The sequence below is a fragment of the Rattus norvegicus genome, chromosome 3 (genome assembly GCF_021556685.1).
Source record: "Rattus norvegicus strain SHRSP/BbbUtx chromosome 3, alternate assembly SHRSP_T2T, whole genome shotgun sequence".
In the NCBI taxonomy this organism is placed as follows: domain Eukaryota; kingdom Metazoa; phylum Chordata; class Mammalia; order Rodentia; family Muridae; genus Rattus; species Rattus norvegicus.
The window spans coordinates 124,105,675-124,124,029 of record NC_141536.1 but is presented as its reverse complement, the minus strand read 5'-3'; the positions used below and the strand labels follow the sequence as shown (position 1 = coordinate 124,124,029).

The following is an 18,355-nucleotide window of genomic DNA, read 5'->3' as shown; positions in this document are numbered from 1 at the left end:
GGCTGTGAGGCACAGCCCAGCTGTGAGGCAAGATGAGCATGTGACCGGCAGTGTGTGTCTACTTCATCATCCCCAGTCATTTATTATCAGGGTCTGATGGGCCTGGGAGAAATACCTTGCATGCAAATGGCCTAGGGTTTTTAGGTCCTGTGGGAAAGCCCTGGGATTCCTTGATCCATGTCAATTGTCCAAGGAGTGTTCAGCTGGGTTCCAAACAGGGATGACCTCATGAGGAACTAGCTGTCTGCATTCTTTTTGCCACGTTTAAATCCCAGCAACTGGATCGTGCTGGGCTTTGCACAAAAGTGCCTGGTGCTGTCTGTTAGCCAGCAACCCAAAGGAAAGTTATCAATTAGCATCCCTTGTTGGATAAAGGCTGGGGAGAGGACTCCAATGCTCCAAATGGAGGACTCCTCCTATTTCTTGTTTAGCTAGCTTGTTAAAATGTCTCATATTTCAGACCAGCTCTATGGTGTTTCCATTTCAAGGGGACAGCGGTGGGGGAAGGGGAGGCAGCCCCCCATTTGTCACTGTTTATCCTTGCATTCTTTTCAGATGCAAATGAGTGCGAGGCCAAGCCTTGTGTAAATGCCAGATCCTGTAAGAATCTGATTGCCAGCTACTACTGTGATTGTCTTCCTGGCTGGATGGGTCAGAATTGTGACATAAGTGAGTGACTTTGTGTCTATTTCGATTTTATGAAACTTGGGTGACCGTAATTTTCTACTCATCCCCCTCCACACTCCTGCTCCTGGGACTCTTGCTCCCCTTACTTTGTGGCGTTAAAAGGATGGAACCCACAGCTTTGATATAAGCCTTTAAGCGCTCTCCATCTGAATAGAAGGAAAACCTTATATTATTAGTGGGAAAGGAATGTTTTTGGAGAAGGGAGGGCCCAGGCTAGCAGAGCAAGGAAAACATACAATTTATCAGGCTTGTTAGCTGCTAAAATTGGGCATATTGTGATAAGGTGATTTGAAACAATGCTGTGAAGTTTCACTCCTTGTCTGGGAGGACTAGGGAGGGTCCCCACCCAAATGTAATAGCCTTATCTCACCGGAAGCACAGGGAAATCTGATTGAAGCTTTTATCAGCCCTGTACTTTTCAGGTGAACCCGAATTCAGTGTCACTTGGCTCTTTAATGTGATGACTTGTTTATTATTTTAGATATCAATGACTGCCTTGGCCAGTGTCAGAATGATGCCTCCTGTCGGGTACGTAAATCATTGCTTAAATGGAAACCTTGACAATGACAACAGTCTTCTAAGATTTATGTGACACTAGGAGCCTTGTGCCTGTGGGATTTAAAATGCCAGTAAGAAGCTGAGTCCCTCACCAACCCTAGCTTCCCAGGAGCCATTGAAAGGCAGGCATTCAGAACCGCTAGTCCGTGCCCAAGCTTAGCACGTGGCCATCTCAGCGAGTCGCCTGAACCACGGCAGTCATGTCAAATCACTGACTTTCTGGATTTGTGAATACCTAGGGAAATCAGCATGTGTTTCTTCCCCTTCTCATCTTCCAGGATTTGGTTAATGGTTATCGCTGTATCTGTCCACCTGGCTATGCGGGCGATCACTGTGAAAGAGACATCGATGAATGTGCTAGCAACCCCTGCTTGAATGGGGGTCACTGTCAGAATGAAATTAACAGATTCCAGTGTCTGTGTCCCACTGGTTTCTCTGGAAACCTCTGTCAGGTGAGCACAGGCCAAAACTTCAGATCAACAAACTTAAACATTGAACTCTTTTTCTCCATCACCCTCCCTTGTCCCCTCCCCCTTTAACCCCTTCTCCCACTCTACTGCTAGACATTGACTAGCACCCTACTGACTGGGGAATTTCTGCTAGACAAATTCTGTAGAAGGCGGTGTTGAATGATTTCTTACTGATTACTGTGGCCTGTTCCCTTGACTGAGTGTCATCCCATAATCCTGTTTTCTGTGCTATGTCACTATGCCCTGGCTTTAATGCTTTCCCAGATGTGGCATACCGTAAGGGTTATATGAGTTTGTTCTGTACAGGGGGTCTTCTTGAGGAAGTGGTTGGGAGGGGTGTCACGTGTTTACTGCCCAGAGAAGTGATGGCGTCACCTTTGTTTTATTTTGATCCTCTCTTTCATACTCTTGCCATCTGGCAGCTGGACATCGATTACTGCGAGCCCAACCCTTGCCAGAATGGCGCCCAATGCTACAATCGTGCCAGTGACTATTTCTGCAAGTGCCCTGAGGACTACGAGGGCAAGAACTGCTCACACCTGAAAGACCACTGCCGCACCACTCCCTGTGAAGGTATCTCACTCACCCGTGACCCGCCCCGTCCACAGACCATCTTCTGCCACCTCCCCTTAGAACACCTATAAGTGGTAAATTGGTGAGGAAGGCTTTCAGATGGACAATACTTAATCTGATCACTTAGGGGAAACAAAACCATATGGAGGTAATCTGTCAGGCTGCCAGTTGGGAGAACCTCGAGTACCAGTTGCCCAAGGGAGAGGATGTGAAATCCATTTATCATCCCAGTTCAGAGGTGGCCGAGTTTGTGACAAAGAGAATTGCTCTGAGGAGCGCCGTCAGCAGGGGTCTGTAGCAGTAGGGGAAGTTTGGGGTCTGGATCAGTTATTGTAGCTATGGCTGGGTATCGGTGCTTGAGACACTTTTTTAGTGTAGTTCATTTGAAAAGTACCTGTGGCCTATGGCTGCTATATTGGGTAGCATAACTTGAAACCTTGTATGGATAGGTTTGTCCTTTAGCTTTGCTCAAGGTGGAGGAGAGCGGGTGTGGTGGTGCATGCCTTTAGTCCCGGCACTCAGGAAGCAGAGGCAGGCAGAACTGAGTTGGAAGCAAGCCTGGTCTACAAAGTGAGTTCCAGGACAGCCAGGGCTACACTTATTAGAGAAACCCTGTCAAGTGAGGGTGGGGCGCTGGGGTGGGGTAGGGGGTAGTGTAGAGGTACTCTTACTACTGTGACAAGCACTTAACAAATCAGATGGATATTAAAGTGCGATTAAAAGAAACTTTAAAAAATGTTCCATCTACTTGGGAGTCTTACATTTTACCTGTCATAGGAACACTGTTGGGTTTTAGTCCCCAAGTACCTCATTAGCCCAAGGAATGGCCTATCCGATCAGGCAGGCATGGGCTAAGTCCTCTGCTTAGAAATGCTGTCTGTGAGTGTGTGGCTGGAGTCTGATCCCAAGCCTGTGTTCAGTGATTGACAGCTGCACCGTGGCCATGGCCTCCAACGATACTCCTGAAGGGGTGCGGTATATCTCTTCCAACGTCTGTGGTCCCCATGGGAAGTGCAAGAGCGAGTCAGGAGGCAAATTCACCTGTGACTGTAACAAAGGCTTCACCGGCACCTACTGCCATGAAAGTAAGACTCCGCTTGGAACGGGGAGCCCAGTGGGTACCCAGCTTGGGGGGGAGCATTTGTTTCTGAATTGCTTTAGTAAGAACTTAAGGTAGAAGACTTCTTTAGGCCCCAGATGGAGGCCTTAGTCAATTGATAAGATCACCAACAGTCTCTTAAGCTTCCTAATATGACTTTGGAATGTCGTGGAATCTTACTTTGAGTGGTCCCCCTTTTCTATAGAGGCTTTTTCCCCCCAGGCCTGCCCAGCATAGAAAGGGTAGCGATGTTCCCAGGCACGTTGGCTAAGGAGGCAGCTGTGAAAGTCCCCAGACAGTGGTTGGTGGCTGCATGACTGGCCCTTCGGCTCCTCATTTAGCCCTGTGCTTCCTTTCATAGATATCAACGACTGTGAGGGCAACCCCTGTACGAACGGTGGCACGTGCATCGACGGCGTTAACTCCTACAAGTGTATCTGTAGTGACGGCTGGGAGGGCGCGCACTGTGAGAACAGTGAGTGCTGCTGCTCTAGGGGACAGATGGCGTCAGGGTGGGGGTAGAGCTGGGCTAGCACCTTTCCTTGGGGGGAAGCCTCTTTTCTTTTGCAGAGATTTCTATTATGGTGGCTATAATGACCTCTTGTATCTCCTTGGCATTTAAGGGCGCTGCGCCACTGGGGAGTGGTAGAATTAGGTTGGTAGTTAGAGTGAGTGCCTAGAAGGAAACCTATCTGACTTATCATTCCTGTCCACCTTGATTTTAATTGCCACGGTCATTCCGGAGGGTTGTGTTCTTTATAACTTGTATTCTTTCCTCCCAGCCGAGAACTCCTCTAAAAGGGTGATAGTCCTAGGACAGCTCACTTGTTCTTGGAAGATAGCATAGAAAAGCCAGGATTGGATCTTATCATAGGTGAGCTTTTTTGCCTCTTACCGTGAACTTACTTCAGCCTGTTTCTCTTTGGTTCTAGACATAAATGACTGTAGCCAGAACCCTTGCCACTATGGGGGTACATGTCGAGACCTGGTCAATGACTTTTACTGTGACTGCAAAAATGGGTGGAAAGGGAAAACCTGCCACTCGCGTAAGTGTTGCTGCGCAGGTCTCTTGTCTGTCTGTGAGGGAGGGGAACTGTCCAGCAGAGAGACTCACGCCAAGGTCTTCTTTCTTCAGGTGACAGCCAGTGTGACGAAGCCACGTGTAATAACGGTGGTACCTGCTATGATGAAGTGGATACGTTTAAGTGCATGTGTCCTGGTGGCTGGGAAGGAACAACCTGTAATATAGGTAACCTTCTGCCCCGAGGTGGGATTTGCTGTGTGTCTGAGGTTCTCTGCCTCCAGGGTCTTAGGTCATTTCCTTGGGTCTGGTTCTGCCCCTTCAGACCACCTTGGATCCTCTGGAAGTGGGGTGGTCCTAACCTGCTTTTGTTTTATAGCTAGAAACAGTAGCTGCCTGCCGAACCCCTGTCATAATGGAGGCACCTGCGTGGTCAATGGAGACTCCTTCACCTGTGTCTGCAAAGAAGGCTGGGAGGGGCCGATTTGTACTCAAAGTGAGTGGCCTCCCCCGAATTCTTCCTGGGTTGCTGCAGCCTACCCAAAATCCCCACGGGGACTTGGGATGGAAACCAGAAGCACGGCTGTTTGATGTCTGCTTTTGGATCACCTGGGTCCTTACTAATGACTTGATGGGATACAGCCCTGACCTGGGCATGAGAAAGTTCCCTGGAGATAAGTGGAGACAGATGGTGTCTCTGTTCCCAGCCCTGGGTCTGATGCAGTCTGCCTCCTTCCATTCTCAGCCCTCCCTACTCCCTGCTCCCTACAAGGGCCTCTTCCTGTATACATGTGTCCCATGGCGAATGAAACCGAGTATGGCCCAGGCCTGCTTCCAATTTAGACTAGGTTTTCAGCGTAATTGAATGGTATTAAGTGTGACTTTTGTCATTTGAATGCTATGGAAAGAAGTAAATGGTGCTTTGATGGAGACCCCCAAAGCTGTTGTCTTTTCTTTGCAGATACCAACGACTGCAGTCCTCACCCTTGGTAAGTGTGACAACCTCTTAAGCTGGTACTTGGCTGTAAGGTGCATGGGAATCTCCCGGGATGAGGTTGAAAATGAAGGTTCTGATTCAGGAGGTCTGTGGTGGGGCTGTGTGTTTCTAACAAGCTCCCAGGTGACCGTGCCCTGCTGCTCTGCGGACCACACTTTAATTATCCAGGTTGTGTCTTCATTTAGCGCAATGATTCTCAACCTCGGGCTGCACACGAGAATCACCTGGGGAACTTTTAAAAGTCCCAGCGCCTGGGCTGCGACTGAGACCTAGGAAATTAGATTCTCAGGGGTAGGATCCGGGCATCAGTATTTGTAAGCTCCTCGGTCAGCAGCAGATATGGCCTGGGGTGAAAAGCTGGTGTTTGTGGCAGGCTTGGAGGTTGGTAACTCAGGTCACCTTTGGTTTCTTAGTTACAACAGCGGAACCTGTGTGGATGGAGATAACTGGTACCGGTGCGAATGTGCCCCTGGTTTTGCTGGGCCAGACTGCAGGATAAGTAAGTATCACTATAGCTGATCCCACCCCACCCCCATCCATCCTCCACGGCATTCAAATCATTCCTCTTTAAAAACAATGAAGACCATAATTCCAAATAGCCCTGACAACTCAAGTAATCTCCTCCCTCCAGCTTGGATTTAAGTCCCTTGACTGTTGTCCTCCCTAGTCATTCTCTGGGTGGCACGGCCTTCTTTGTTCTCAGGGAGAGTGCCAGCCATAGAATTTGACAATTAAGCTATGAGAGAGCACTGAGGGGAAAAAGTGTAGGCTTCCCTCGTGATTAGCATGAAATTATGGCCATGCTATTGTCCGTGCAGACGGCTGTGTCTCTGGCTTCCTTAGACTGTTTTGTAGTGGGTTTGACCAGGCCCCAGACAAATGATTGGGATCAAGAATTGAGGGTTTTTTTTTTTTTTTTTTGCCTACTTTAAAAAACATCTCTTTCCCACACAAAGATAGTGCAGAATACTCCGTTTTGGTTGTTTTTTTTTTTTCCCCCTCAAATTCTTTAAAATTTTAGTGGTAGTTTTGAAGTCCCACAGTCTGAGAAGGGCTGAACTTCTGCACTAGATAGAATTATATATCTCTTTTCACTTTCTAAATCAGGCTTTGGAAACAGAGGGCCTCATCCGTCCCACCTGTTTTTTGTAAATAAAGTTGATTGGTGCTTGGCTGCACTTACTTGCTCCTGTCTATGTCCTGCACCTGCTTCCAGGGTGCCACCAGACGCCAGTGGTTATGACTGACTTTATGGCCTAGGAAGGTAGAATGTTCACTCTGACCTGTTTTCAGGGAACGATAGCCAACCTCACTGTGAAGTGTACTGTCAGAGGAGAAAGGACCTAAGGAAAACTGGCTCCCTCAGCAAAGCTTCTCGGCTTTACGAATCAGAACAGTGGTGGTCTTTGAGAGTCAGGAGCTGCTAGAGGCTTTATGGGAGATTAGTGACTGGTTTGTTGTGTACGTGGAACTTCACCAAGCTTTTGTTAGGATTTCGATGCTTTTGGCAATGTCTGAAAAATCTTCCCACCAAAGCCTGAACGTGGACCTCCTTTCTCCTAGACATCAATGAGTGTCAGTCTTCCCCTTGTGCCTTTGGGGCCACCTGTGTGGATGAGATCAATGGCTACCAGTGTATCTGCCCTCCAGGACATAGTGGTGCCAAGTGCCATGAAGGTAGGTGTGCCAGGGTCTGGCTGCCTTCTGTGTGTGTTCTGAGTTTAGTGGGCATCACAGTTACCACAGTTCACGGTGGGGGTGCACCGTGCTCAAGGAGGAAGGGAGTGAAGCAGGGTGGTAGCTACTGATTTCTGTTGCCACAAAGTTGCTGTGTAACAAAGTTCCTTAAAACCCAAGGGCTTGCAGTATCTATTTTCAGGGCTCTTAGCATGCTAGCCGGGCTCTTAGCATACTAGCCGGGCAGAGTCCTGACTCCAGGTCTAGTTTCTGGTTGACTGGTCATCAGCTATCTCTGGGGCATGTTCTTCTCATGGTAGATGACGGGCACACAGGAGACCAGCTCAACTGTGAAAGCTCCATTAAAGGGTCTTCAGGGTCACATCTGCTGAAACTCTTTTAGTCAAGTGGCCAAGTGAGCAGTCAGAGGGGGATGGCCAGTGCACGTGACTGACATTGTGAGAGGAGCTGTCATTACCACGTGGCAGAGGACATGGGTGTAACCAATTTCTTAACAGGGAGGGGGTGAAAAATTCAGAACCGTGATGTGATCCAGTCTGTGGGAAAAGAAACTCCTACTTAAGTGTCTCCACCTCTCAGTTTCAGGGAGATCTTGCATCACCATGGGGAGAGTGATACTTGATGGGGCCAAGTGGGATGACGACTGTAACACCTGCCAGTGCCTGAATGGACGGGTGGCCTGCTCCAAGGTAGGGCAGTGAAAGTCGCTAAAGTTCCCAAGAGCTGCTAATCATGGGTGGACATTCCTGTTAAGCCACCAGCTCCTGTTTTCTCCTCTCCAGGTCTGGTGTGGCCCGAGACCTTGCCGGCTCCACAAAGGGCACGGCGAGTGTCCCAATGGGCAGAGCTGCATCCCAGTCCTGGATGACCAGTGTTTCGTGCGCCCCTGCACTGGTGCTGGCGAGTGTCGGTCCTCCAGCCTCCAGCCAGTGAAGACCAAGTGTACATCGGACTCTTATTACCAGGACAATTGTGCGAACATCACTTTCACCTTTAACAAGGAGATGATGTCTCCAGTGCGTATCTTCTTAAATTGTTTCAAAGTAGTATGACAGTTTCAGAGTAGTCTGGGGGGGTCAGCTCCTCCCCTTAGCCAAAATCTGTCTCTTAGAACAAACTGAGGCTTCTACCTGGAGTGGAGACTGTGAGCCTTTTATTTCTTCCATTGCTTGACACGCGTGTTAATCTCTAAACAAATCCTTGTAGGGTCTCACCACTGAGCACATTTGCAGCGAATTGAGGAATCTGAATATTCTGAAGAATGTTTCTGCTGAGTATTCAATCTACATAGCCTGTGAGCCTTCCTTATCAGCAAACAATGAAATACACGTGGCCATTGTGAGTATAAGACCATTTCACTCCTAATTATTTGATGACAAGGGATTTAAGTTAGAAAATATCAAACAGCAATTGCGATAAAAGCATTAGCTATCCTTGTTGTGTTAAATTTGAATAACCACCATCCATCCGTTTGCTTTATTTCAGTCTGCCGAAGACATCCGGGATGATGGAAACCCTGTCAAGGAAATTACTGATAAAATAATAGATCTCGTTAGTAAACGGGATGGGAACAGCTCACTTATCGCTGCTGTTGCAGAAGTCAGAGTTCAGAGGCGCCCTCTGAAAAACAGAACAGGTGCGTGTCCATCTGGCACGTACCCTCGCCTGGTGACTGTGAAAATGATTTTACTGCATCATTCAGAAAAGTCACCATGCAGGGAATGGTCTGCCAGCCATCTCTTACATCTTAGAAGCCCCTCATGTCCAGCTCATAAACCCTGTGTTGTTATTGGCTGAGGAAGGCAGAGGTACATCTGACCCTTTCTCCCACTAGCATGCTGTCTGCATGTTCTTCTTGGGAAAACTCCCGTGCAAAAGAGGGGGGTGGGATTTAGAGCCAGTGCAAAGCCCTGGGGCGCACAGCAGTGCCTGTCCTGAGTGGTTGGTGCTCTCCAGGGCCAGTTTTGGGGACCTACCACAGCTGGTCCAGAACACTGAGCAGCACCCCCTGAGGGAATAGCTTGATGGTGCATCAGGGCACTCAGACTAACCCTGTGATGATCCGGAGCCTGACTGTTTAGACTGAGCAGAAATCCAGGCTTCTATCTTGGGGCAGTTGGTGTTGTCCATGCTTGTACTGGTTTTCTGTTGATTCTGAAAGCAGCCCTAATCCTGAGCCAGCAAAGTAGCCAGGCCCTGTGGAGTCGGAGACAGCTCCTATCATGTGGAGTTGGGAGAAGCTGTAGGGACTGCTCTTCTAGCCACCTGGTGCCTCTGCACACAGGTATCCTGAAGGCCAGCTTCTGGCAACAGTTAACCTCTCTGTTAAGTGACAGAACGTAGCTACAGTTGTGAAGAGGGACTTGTCCCCACAATGCCTGTCTTAGGGACCAAATACAGGAAGGCCTCTGTTGGTATTCTTCTGCCCCCATGGCGAAAGCGCTTCCTTTTGAGTTAACTGGTCTTTTGGCTGTCTTACAGATTTCCTGGTTCCTCTGCTGAGCTCTGTCTTAACAGTGGCTTGGGTCTGTTGCTTGGTGACAGCCTTCTACTGGTGTGTGCGGAAGCGGCGGCGGAAGCCCAGCAGCCACACCCACTCTGCCCCTGAGGACAACACCACCAACAATGTGCGCGAACAGCTGAACCAAATCAAAAACCCCATCGAGAAACACGGAGCCAACACAGTCCCCATCAAGGATTATGAGAACAAAAACTCCAAAATGTCAAAAATCAGGACACACAACTCGGAAGTGGAAGAGGATGATATGGATAAGCACCAGCAGAAAGTCCGGTTTGCCAAACAGCCCGTGTACACGCTGGTAGACAGAGAGGAGAAGGCCCCCAGCGGCACGCCGACAAAACACCCGAACTGGACAAACAAACAGGACAACAGAGACTTGGAAAGTGCCCAGAGCTTGAACCGGATGGAGTACATCGTATAGCAGACAGTGGGCTGCCGCCATAGGTAGAGTTTGAGGGCACCCCGGGGCTTGTAGTTTCTTTAAACTGTTGTCGTATCCCAGTCTGAGGCTGTTGTTGACTTAGAGTCCTGTGTTAATTTAAGTTTCGACAAGCTGGCTTCCACTGGCACTGGTAGTTTCTGTGGTTGGCTGGGAAATCGAGTGCAGCGCTCACAGCTATGCAAAAACCAGTGAATGTGCCCGGGTGTACATTCCCCTGCAGCCGACTCGTCGGGCTCCCAGGAGCTGCCCAGGCCTAGGCCTCGGAGCTTCCACATCTGCCAGCGGTCCTAATGGTGATGGCAGCCTTAGGATCATAGTTTTATTTATATTTATTGACTCTTGAGTTGTTTTTGTATATTGGTTTTATGATGACGTACAAGTAGTTCTGTATTTGAAAGTGCCTTTGCAGCTCAGAACCACAGCAACTATCACAAATGACTTTATTATTTATTTTTTTTATTGTATTTTTGTTGTTGGGGGAGGGGGGATTTGATGTCAGCAGTTGCTGGTAAAATGAAGAATTTAAAGAGGAAAAATGTGTCAAAGTAGAATTTTTGTATAGTTATGTAAATAATTCTTTTTTATTAATCACTCTGTATATTTGATTTATTAACTTAATAATCAAGAGCCTTAAAACATCATTCCTTTTTATTTATATGTATGTGTTTAGAATTGAAGGTTTTTGATAGTGTTGGAAACATATGGCTTTTTTTTTTTTTTTTTGTGAACTTTTTCTCATTACGTGTTGCCTGTAAGCCAAAAGTAAGGTGTTTGGAAATAGTTTCTCTTGGAAGGATGGGATAGGCTTCTTCCCCTGGGAATACTGATGGATTTTTTTTTTTTTTTTTTTTTTTTGTACGACGTCAGGTGTTCAAACACTTCCTTGATAGCATCACTTTAAGACACATTCTAAGGACTGACTGAGGCAGATTGAGAATTCGTCTAGAACAGGTTTTTGTTTTTTTCTCTTTTCTTTTTTTATTTTTTCCTGCTTTAGACTTGAAAAGAGACAGGCAGGCGATCTGTGACAGAGCAGTTTAAGGGAACAAACTGAGCTATGTAGTCAGAATGTGACTGGTTGGATCTCATTAAAAGTATCAGATTGTGTGAAGTTGGAAGCTTACCAATCTTACTTTGTAAATTCTGATTTCTTTTCACCATTCGTATGTAATGCTGAACCACTTGTAGATTTGATTTCATTGTTGTTGTCTACTGCATTTAGGGAGTATTCTAATAAGCTAGATGAATACTTGAACCATAAAATGTCCAGTTAGAGCACTGTTTAGATTGGCCATAGAGTACACTGCCTGCCTTAAGTGAGGACATGAAAGTGCTATTACCAAGTTCAAGATCAAAAAAGGCTTATAAAACAGTCATCCTGGCTCACCACGGAGCCCAGGAAGATACTTTGTATTGTCCTATTAGTGTTATATGAACATAAAATACATCTTTGATGTGTTGTTCCTGGCAATAAATTTTGAAAAGTGATATTTATTAAATTTTTTGTATGAAAACCTGGAACAGTGTGGAGTCTTCTGAGCTGGCTTTTGCACCCTGCTGTTTGGCACTGCTCATTCGGAGGACATAGCCTAGGAAAAGGGGCGGGGGTGAAGCAAATAGCAGAACTTCCTAGTACTCAAAAACCAAGGCTGCTGTGTAGGCAGGAGCCATAGGGTCAGCCCCCCCCCCCATTCCCTTGTCATTTGATAAGTGTGAATACTGTGTAAATAAATACCACTGCATTAATGGCTTGCAGTGTGCAGGGGAATTGTTTGGGAGCACTCCCAGGGAGTGCCCACTGCACTAACAGGGTTAAACAGATTTGGTATTGAGGTGAAGGAGGGAGACTGCGCTTTCTCTCTCTCTCTCTCTCTCTCTCTCTCTCTCTCTCTCTCTCTCTCTCTACCATTTGGATTGGATTAATAGTAATTCCTTGCAGTCATTACAGACCACACCCTATGGCTCTGTGTGTACGCTTATCTTCAGTGGGTCTCTTTGCCACTATGTGGGTAGACTAATGTTAGAGCTCACCTAGTCACCACCTTGGTCCAGGGAGTGTGTGTTGGGCTGCCTTGCTACCTTCTACTGAGACCTGGTTCTCAGTATTCTGACTTTCCAAGGGGTTACAAGATCAAACTGCCCTCTGAAGATGGCAAAAGCTGTAGTTCCCTGTGGCTCCAAGGGCCTTGTCAATTCCCACACTGGGAGGTGCAGGAAGCTGGCCTCTGGTTCCTCTTCAGCAAGGGCTGAGTTGTGGTGAAAGCCATGTGGACACGTTCCAGCAGCTGTGTAGTCACCAGGAGCTCCCCGGTTCTGGAGAGGAAGCCCAGGGTTACCTTTCTCAGAATGCTCTTTGGCAACCTAGACTTAATGGTATAACAAACGTGGTCAATGTTGAGGAGAGGCATGCTCTGCTTCCCCACACAACCCCCCAAGCCCAAGGAAGCTTTCTCCTTTTCTACCAGCCTAGAGATTATTTTCAGGCAGCTCATTTCAGGATGGAGGAAACTCCTGTGCGTAAACACAGACCATCAAGGGATTCAATGTCTCCAATATCCCTAAGAGTATATCCAACAGTGTTTTGTTTGGGTGCCTCACTGAGGTACTTCAGAAGGACCCAGCTAGTGATGACTTTTTAGGTTCCCATGACATCTTGCCTTGGTGTAGCAATACCTTGTCATTAATCTCTGCCGGCAGACAGCTGGTTTCTGCAAGGTGGGGTTGGAGAGGGAGAAGCAGGGACCCTATAAGCCAGGAGACATTCTCATTAAACAGCACCAGATTCAAATAGCATTCTGAAGTAATACCTTGTTCTGGTGGTTTGTAAACTTGGATTCTGTTGGATTCTAGAATTCCTTGGGTAGCTGCCAGGTAGTTTTGTGCCAAGAAAAAAAAAAAGTTAATGAGCTTCTGCAGTTCTTCATTCCAGGAGGGAAGTGATCTTGAGATTCATGGGTGTTGTCTTGACGAGTCTTTGGTCCCCGACACTGAGTCGTGGGAGGGCATAGGTCAGACCCCTGTGGGCACGGCTCAAAGCCAGGATCTTAATTGTGGAGAAAGAAGGAAGCAAAGGGAACGTGGTTATGCTGGGGTCAGGGAGTAGAAGAGAGGACTCTGCTTCACTGCCCTGGGAGGTGTTCTCAGCCCCTCTTAAAAGAAGCTTTGGCAGAGTAAAGTTCCAGGGCAGAATCTCACTGGCTAAAACACTAACATTAGGGTATGAAATACTGGAAGAGGATCACCCTGAAGCTGTGGTGATTACTCTGTTGTCCTGAGTTTCTAGACAACTAGGGTGGGAGGTGGAGGGGGAGTTAGTAGTCAGGATATTAAACCTCACTAAATGCAAGTGAGACTGTCATGGTAAGAAACGCCTCCTGCTCTCCTTGATGCAGAACCCCAGGATCAGAACTCCCCAAACTTGGATCTTGGTATCTCCATTTGTCAACAAGCCTTTCTCCTCTGCCCCTTCCCCCTTTTGCTGACACGCAGTAAATTTTGAGAACAAAAGTATAAGCTCTTCATTAATTACAATGTTTTCCCTCCTTGTTAAATAGAATTAAATAGCCTGGAAGCGGGTTTGTTGCTAAATTACCACCTGACATCATTTTTAAGTAAAATGATTACACTGTCCCTTAAGCAAGCTGTGGTCTGTGTGATTCATCTTTATTAGCTGATCTGAGGGGTCAATGAGTCAAAGTTAACTTCTTTAGCAATATTTCTTTGGTAGAAAGGAGGCAAAGAAAGCAGGAGGTGGGGGTCCCCACCTTCCTAAATGGCTTCTGCCCGCTCGCCTGCAAGTGAAGGATGGGCAGCTAAGCACCAGCTGCTTTTAAAGAAAAAGAAAAACAAACAAACAAAAAAACTGTCCTGGAGGTCCAAAGGGGTTTGAACTTAGGCTGAATGAAGCCCCGCCACTTCCGTTTGGACTGTGGGCCACTTTCTTGGCTCTACTGGGAATGAGAAAGAGGAGTTCAGAGGTTCCCGCCTGGGAGACATAAGTACACGGGTTATGGGAAGCCTCCTGCTAATGTGTATTTATACTTTGTGAGCTCTGATTCATCCAAGCACTGGAACACAGATCTGCTTCCTGAGGTTCAGTTTTTAAATAGATAGTTTGCAAAAACAACAATTATTTTTTTTTCTTAACATTTTTTCCCACCACACAAGCAGCTAAACACCCTGGCTCAGACTATGTCAGCCTCTAACAATGCCAACAAACAGCCCGGCTACCTGAGGTAGAAGGTGGCCCCCGAGGCAGGTCTTTTGAGGTTCTTGCCCCAGAAACCTTAAAAACAAAGTTTAGAAGTCATTAAGACCATGCTGTTGCATCACTAGGACGGCATGCAGTGTTTCTGCATGTACTAAAAAGAATGAATTCTCCTTGGTGAGTAACTGCTTTGTGGTGATCCTGAGGCTGTGGGCTGGTGCTTGCAGGGTCGGGGCTGTGTGGGTGCCTGGCAGCCAGGGGACCTGCATGGCATCCTCAGACCATGTCAAAGGGTGTGGCTCCCATGCCTTGGACCTGTGTTCTACCTGCACTGCCTGCACTTGCGTGCCAGGCACAGCCTCTCTGGCATAGAGTGTGTTCCTTTCAAGTCCAGAGCGGCTTTTACTAGTCTCAAATTATGTATCATTATGCACGGGTCCAGTATTAACCTGTGATATGCAAGTCAGGGAAATTAACGTGGGGGAAAGGCTCTTAAATCCAGAAAGAAATTTGAATGGAAGTTTGCCCATAACACCCAGTCTCTTGAAACTATCCATACCCAGGAGACCAAGGGTTGACTTATTTATCCACAGAGCAAAACCAGATCTGAGCAATAGGAGAGGTACAGCTTTGTGTTGAAGCCATGTTGTCCTGGCAGCGTGTGTGAGACACCTGGTGATTCCAGAGACATGGGTTTGCGCTGTCCTTCTAAGGACTACTCGGGCAGCCATACAGTTTGTCCCCTCCGTGGTTAGCAAAAGGAGGGTGAAGAGCTTTCATCACGGACTTGCCAAATGCTAGTGTAAGCAGTGATCCTCCCCAGCAGAGGATCCAAGAACAGCCAACTAAGGCCTCAAGAGCTTCAGCCTGGGCTTGGACTTGGAGATCTCCTTCCCGGGGTGTTTGGTTTCGTGCTTCATCTGAGAATTTGGGTTTCTGTCAGGATCTAATCTCTATGGAGCGCTGTGATGAATGCTAAACAGGAAATAGACACATAGGGTCCTGGGTGCTCCAGGGAGAAGATACTGTGACATTCGTTAGCTCTATTGACCTTGACTATGGCATCTCCAAGTCAGGGAGCAATGGGTGTTTTCTGCATCACAGATGAAGTCGCAGCTCTTTGGGCTTCCCCTTTGTTCCTGGGAAGTTTCAGACTTCCTTTCTATGTTCTGCTTCATACAATTAGAAAATGAATTGCAGGAAAAGGGGTTCTGAGAGGAAACAGGTCTCCATAGGTTTCACTCTTCACACCCTTGCTTGTGTGTACACACAGGTCTGTACATGTACACACACACACACACACACACACACACACACACACACAAATATACATAGAACTTTATGAGCATTTTCAAAACTGTGTTACTTCTGGGTCTCTCTGCTGCACAAACCTGGATAGGGAGTCTGCTAGTAGTAGCAGTTATATAATTAAGCCCCATCCCATATGCCTACCTCATTGACAAGGCTCCTTCTATATTATAGCAGAAAATCATCTGAGCATTTAAAATTATTAAAATCTAGATCACATGAATGACCCAAAGAACTAAAGGTAGCCAAGTCCAGTGAGCCAATCAATGGTGGTTACAACTTGCTGGCAGCTGACTGCTATAGGCACATCTCCATGACTATAACCAGAGCTCTGCTTTTCCCCTCTAAAATGCTACTCACTTCCTGCCCTCGCTCACCGAGGATGATGAATTATCTTTTGAGTTGTCTTTACCTGTCTGTCCCTGTTTGTCATGTCAGTGTGGGCCAGACCATTCCTCTGTACCAGGTACCCATGTAGGAACGACTTGGATAAACTCCATCTTGTGGAGAGAGATAGAAATCCCCCAAGTTCAAGTTGGAATACTCAAATACCCCCGATGGCTTTGTAGCATTGGAAATATACTTTCACAAATTCAAATCACAAAGCAGCAACACAGGGCGAGTGTGGCTGCTCTACAAGTTTGACTAAAACTGAGGCAGTGTTCCTGGGTAAAGAAAAGGGAACAAGGACTGAGGTGGGAAGAGGCTCGGGTCTCACCACAACACAGCCTCCTTTCTCCATCTATACCCAACCATCTCTAGCTCACTGTGAGTTCTAGACAATGCTGGCTGTAGTACTGTTACCAGGGAGGTTCTAAAATATTTCCACAAGCCCTTCTACTTCCACACTGGCCTGGCCCATGATTTGACTGTTAATTTCACCCTCTTGGTGTGCAAGCCAGAATTTATGTTCAAAGGCAAGAATTTTTGGGCCAGGCTTCCTTGATTCCAGTAACATTTCTTTCATCCACATTTCTGGTTTGGAATTTTCTCCCACTAGGACCTTAACAACAGTTTTTGTGTTTTGGGTTTAGACAGAATTGGGGATTTCCAGAATTCTTTGTGCCTCAGTTTCTTTGCCATGCAGCACTGAAAACACTATAGGAAAACAAAAATAGGCTGATATTACTCTTTCAACTGTGATGTGGTAAGAGGACATTAAAAGAGGAAGACATTTGGTTAGATGAACACATATCACAGAAGAGCTTACAGGCTGCAGAATCTAGTGGTGAGCCAAAATCTGTGATGGCCTTCAAAGATTCCTGGACCCTGGTTATTGAACAAAATTCCTGGAGCCCGGTTATTGAACAAATATTGATACTCCAGTGATGGGTATTTGTCTCCCTAGAACAGATATTAAGATACAAATTCCCCAGGGACACTGGAGAATCACAGTTCCACAGTAATGTTTTTTGTTTGTTTTTACAAGAAAAATGTTTCTAGTCACCAAAGAAGTCGTCAGTGGACTCAGTGTGTAAGAGATTCAGGGCAGTGGCGGTGTCACCACTAATGAGGTGATTGGGTCCTCATGGTAAAGACCTAGGAATGGCTTCTAGGACATCCTTGGCACAGCCAGCTGGAAGACTGGCACCCTTGACCTGCTGTTGCAAGGAAGCTCAGGGATGGACCACTGCATTGTTGAGCCTTGAAAAGTGTGACTAATACCCCAAACTTCACCTTTGTAAAACACTGAACTGAGGATCCAGACAAGGTGTCATAAATGATGAATCAATAGGTTTATGTGCTTTCAAGACTAAATCCATAGCAACTTGTTATATAGCAATGCAAAGCTACAGCCCTCTTCTAAAGGGAACTGAGCCAGGCTATGCTCGAATCCAGACGATCTGTTTGGTAGTGACTATACAATTCAGTGCCTGCTACCAGTGTGCAAAAAGAAAAGCCCATTCAAGACATGAACTATAGGACTACAACAGCAGCAGCAGCAGCAGCAAAAACCCAACTTGGAGCCCAATTAAATTCCACAGCACAATGCTGTCTGCTTTGGATACATCTGTTGACAGTAGCCTTTGATGCCCTTCCTCTACCGTCCTCCCACAAAAACCAGTGCCCAGTTCAGGTGCCTAGCCTTGGAGGACCTCAGGACCAGTTTTCTATTGTTATGAAATGACCTGATGTTTGACTGTTTTAAAGAGAGTTTCAGTAGATTGGGCCCTTCCAAAATGTTTGTTATGACTTTTCCCCTACAGAGCGTTTCCCAACAATTATTTTCCCTCCATGACTTTCACACTGTATAGCGTTTATCCCCAGTGGATTGAGGACAGACTAAATGTCAAGGCAAACCTTCTTCCTCATTTTGCTTTCATGTGCAAAACGGCTGGTTCAGGCAGACGTGCAGAGCTGGTAGCAGAAAAGTTAAGGGATCCTGAAAACTCAGAAAGCATTCCTAAAATACTACAGGGTCTGAGATCAGACCGAACGAACATGTAAAAGCATTCCTAAAATACTACAGGGGTCTCAGATCAGACCTAACGAACATGTAAAACATGTAAAAATTCAATAAGCATTCCTAAATTACAGGGATCTGAGATTAGACCTAACGAGCATGTAAAACAGGAGCCCAGTTCATGTACAACTGGGTTCAGGAGAACATCAGATTTGCTAAGAAACGGGGGAGCTTGCTGGTCTGCTATTCTCAGCACACAGATGGATGGAGCATATTTATCTTGGAGTCTTTCCCAAATTGAGGTTCTTAGCTTCACAATAAAACTCCTAACAGCAGGTACCCTTCTCAGTCCCCTACACCTTCGCTCAGA

At 46.7% G+C, this 18,355-nt stretch overlaps 1 protein-coding gene across 1 annotated transcript in view; it reads left to right on the top strand.

The window, feature by feature from the left end:
• Jag1 (jagged canonical Notch ligand 1) overlaps nt 1-11,587 on the top strand; it is a 35,396-nt gene extending 23,809 nt beyond the window's left edge. Inside the window, 17 exon segments of the mRNA NM_019147.3 lie at nt 556-669; nt 1,169-1,215; nt 1,524-1,697; nt 2,138-2,288; nt 3,209-3,373; nt 3,749-3,862; nt 4,320-4,433; nt 4,523-4,636; nt 4,788-4,904; nt 5,370-5,397; nt 5,819-5,904; nt 6,969-7,082; nt 7,683-7,792; nt 7,886-8,119; nt 8,310-8,441; nt 8,589-8,739; nt 9,585-11,587. Of these exon segments, the coding sequence (NP_062020.2) occupies nt 556-669; nt 1,169-1,215; nt 1,524-1,697; nt 2,138-2,288; nt 3,209-3,373; nt 3,749-3,862; nt 4,320-4,433; nt 4,523-4,636; nt 4,788-4,904; nt 5,370-5,397; nt 5,819-5,904; nt 6,969-7,082; nt 7,683-7,792; nt 7,886-8,119; nt 8,310-8,441; nt 8,589-8,739; nt 9,585-10,045 (2,426 nt within the window). The 3' untranslated portion in view covers nt 10,046-11,587.
• Nucleotides 11,588-18,355: the final 6,768 nt, after the last annotated feature.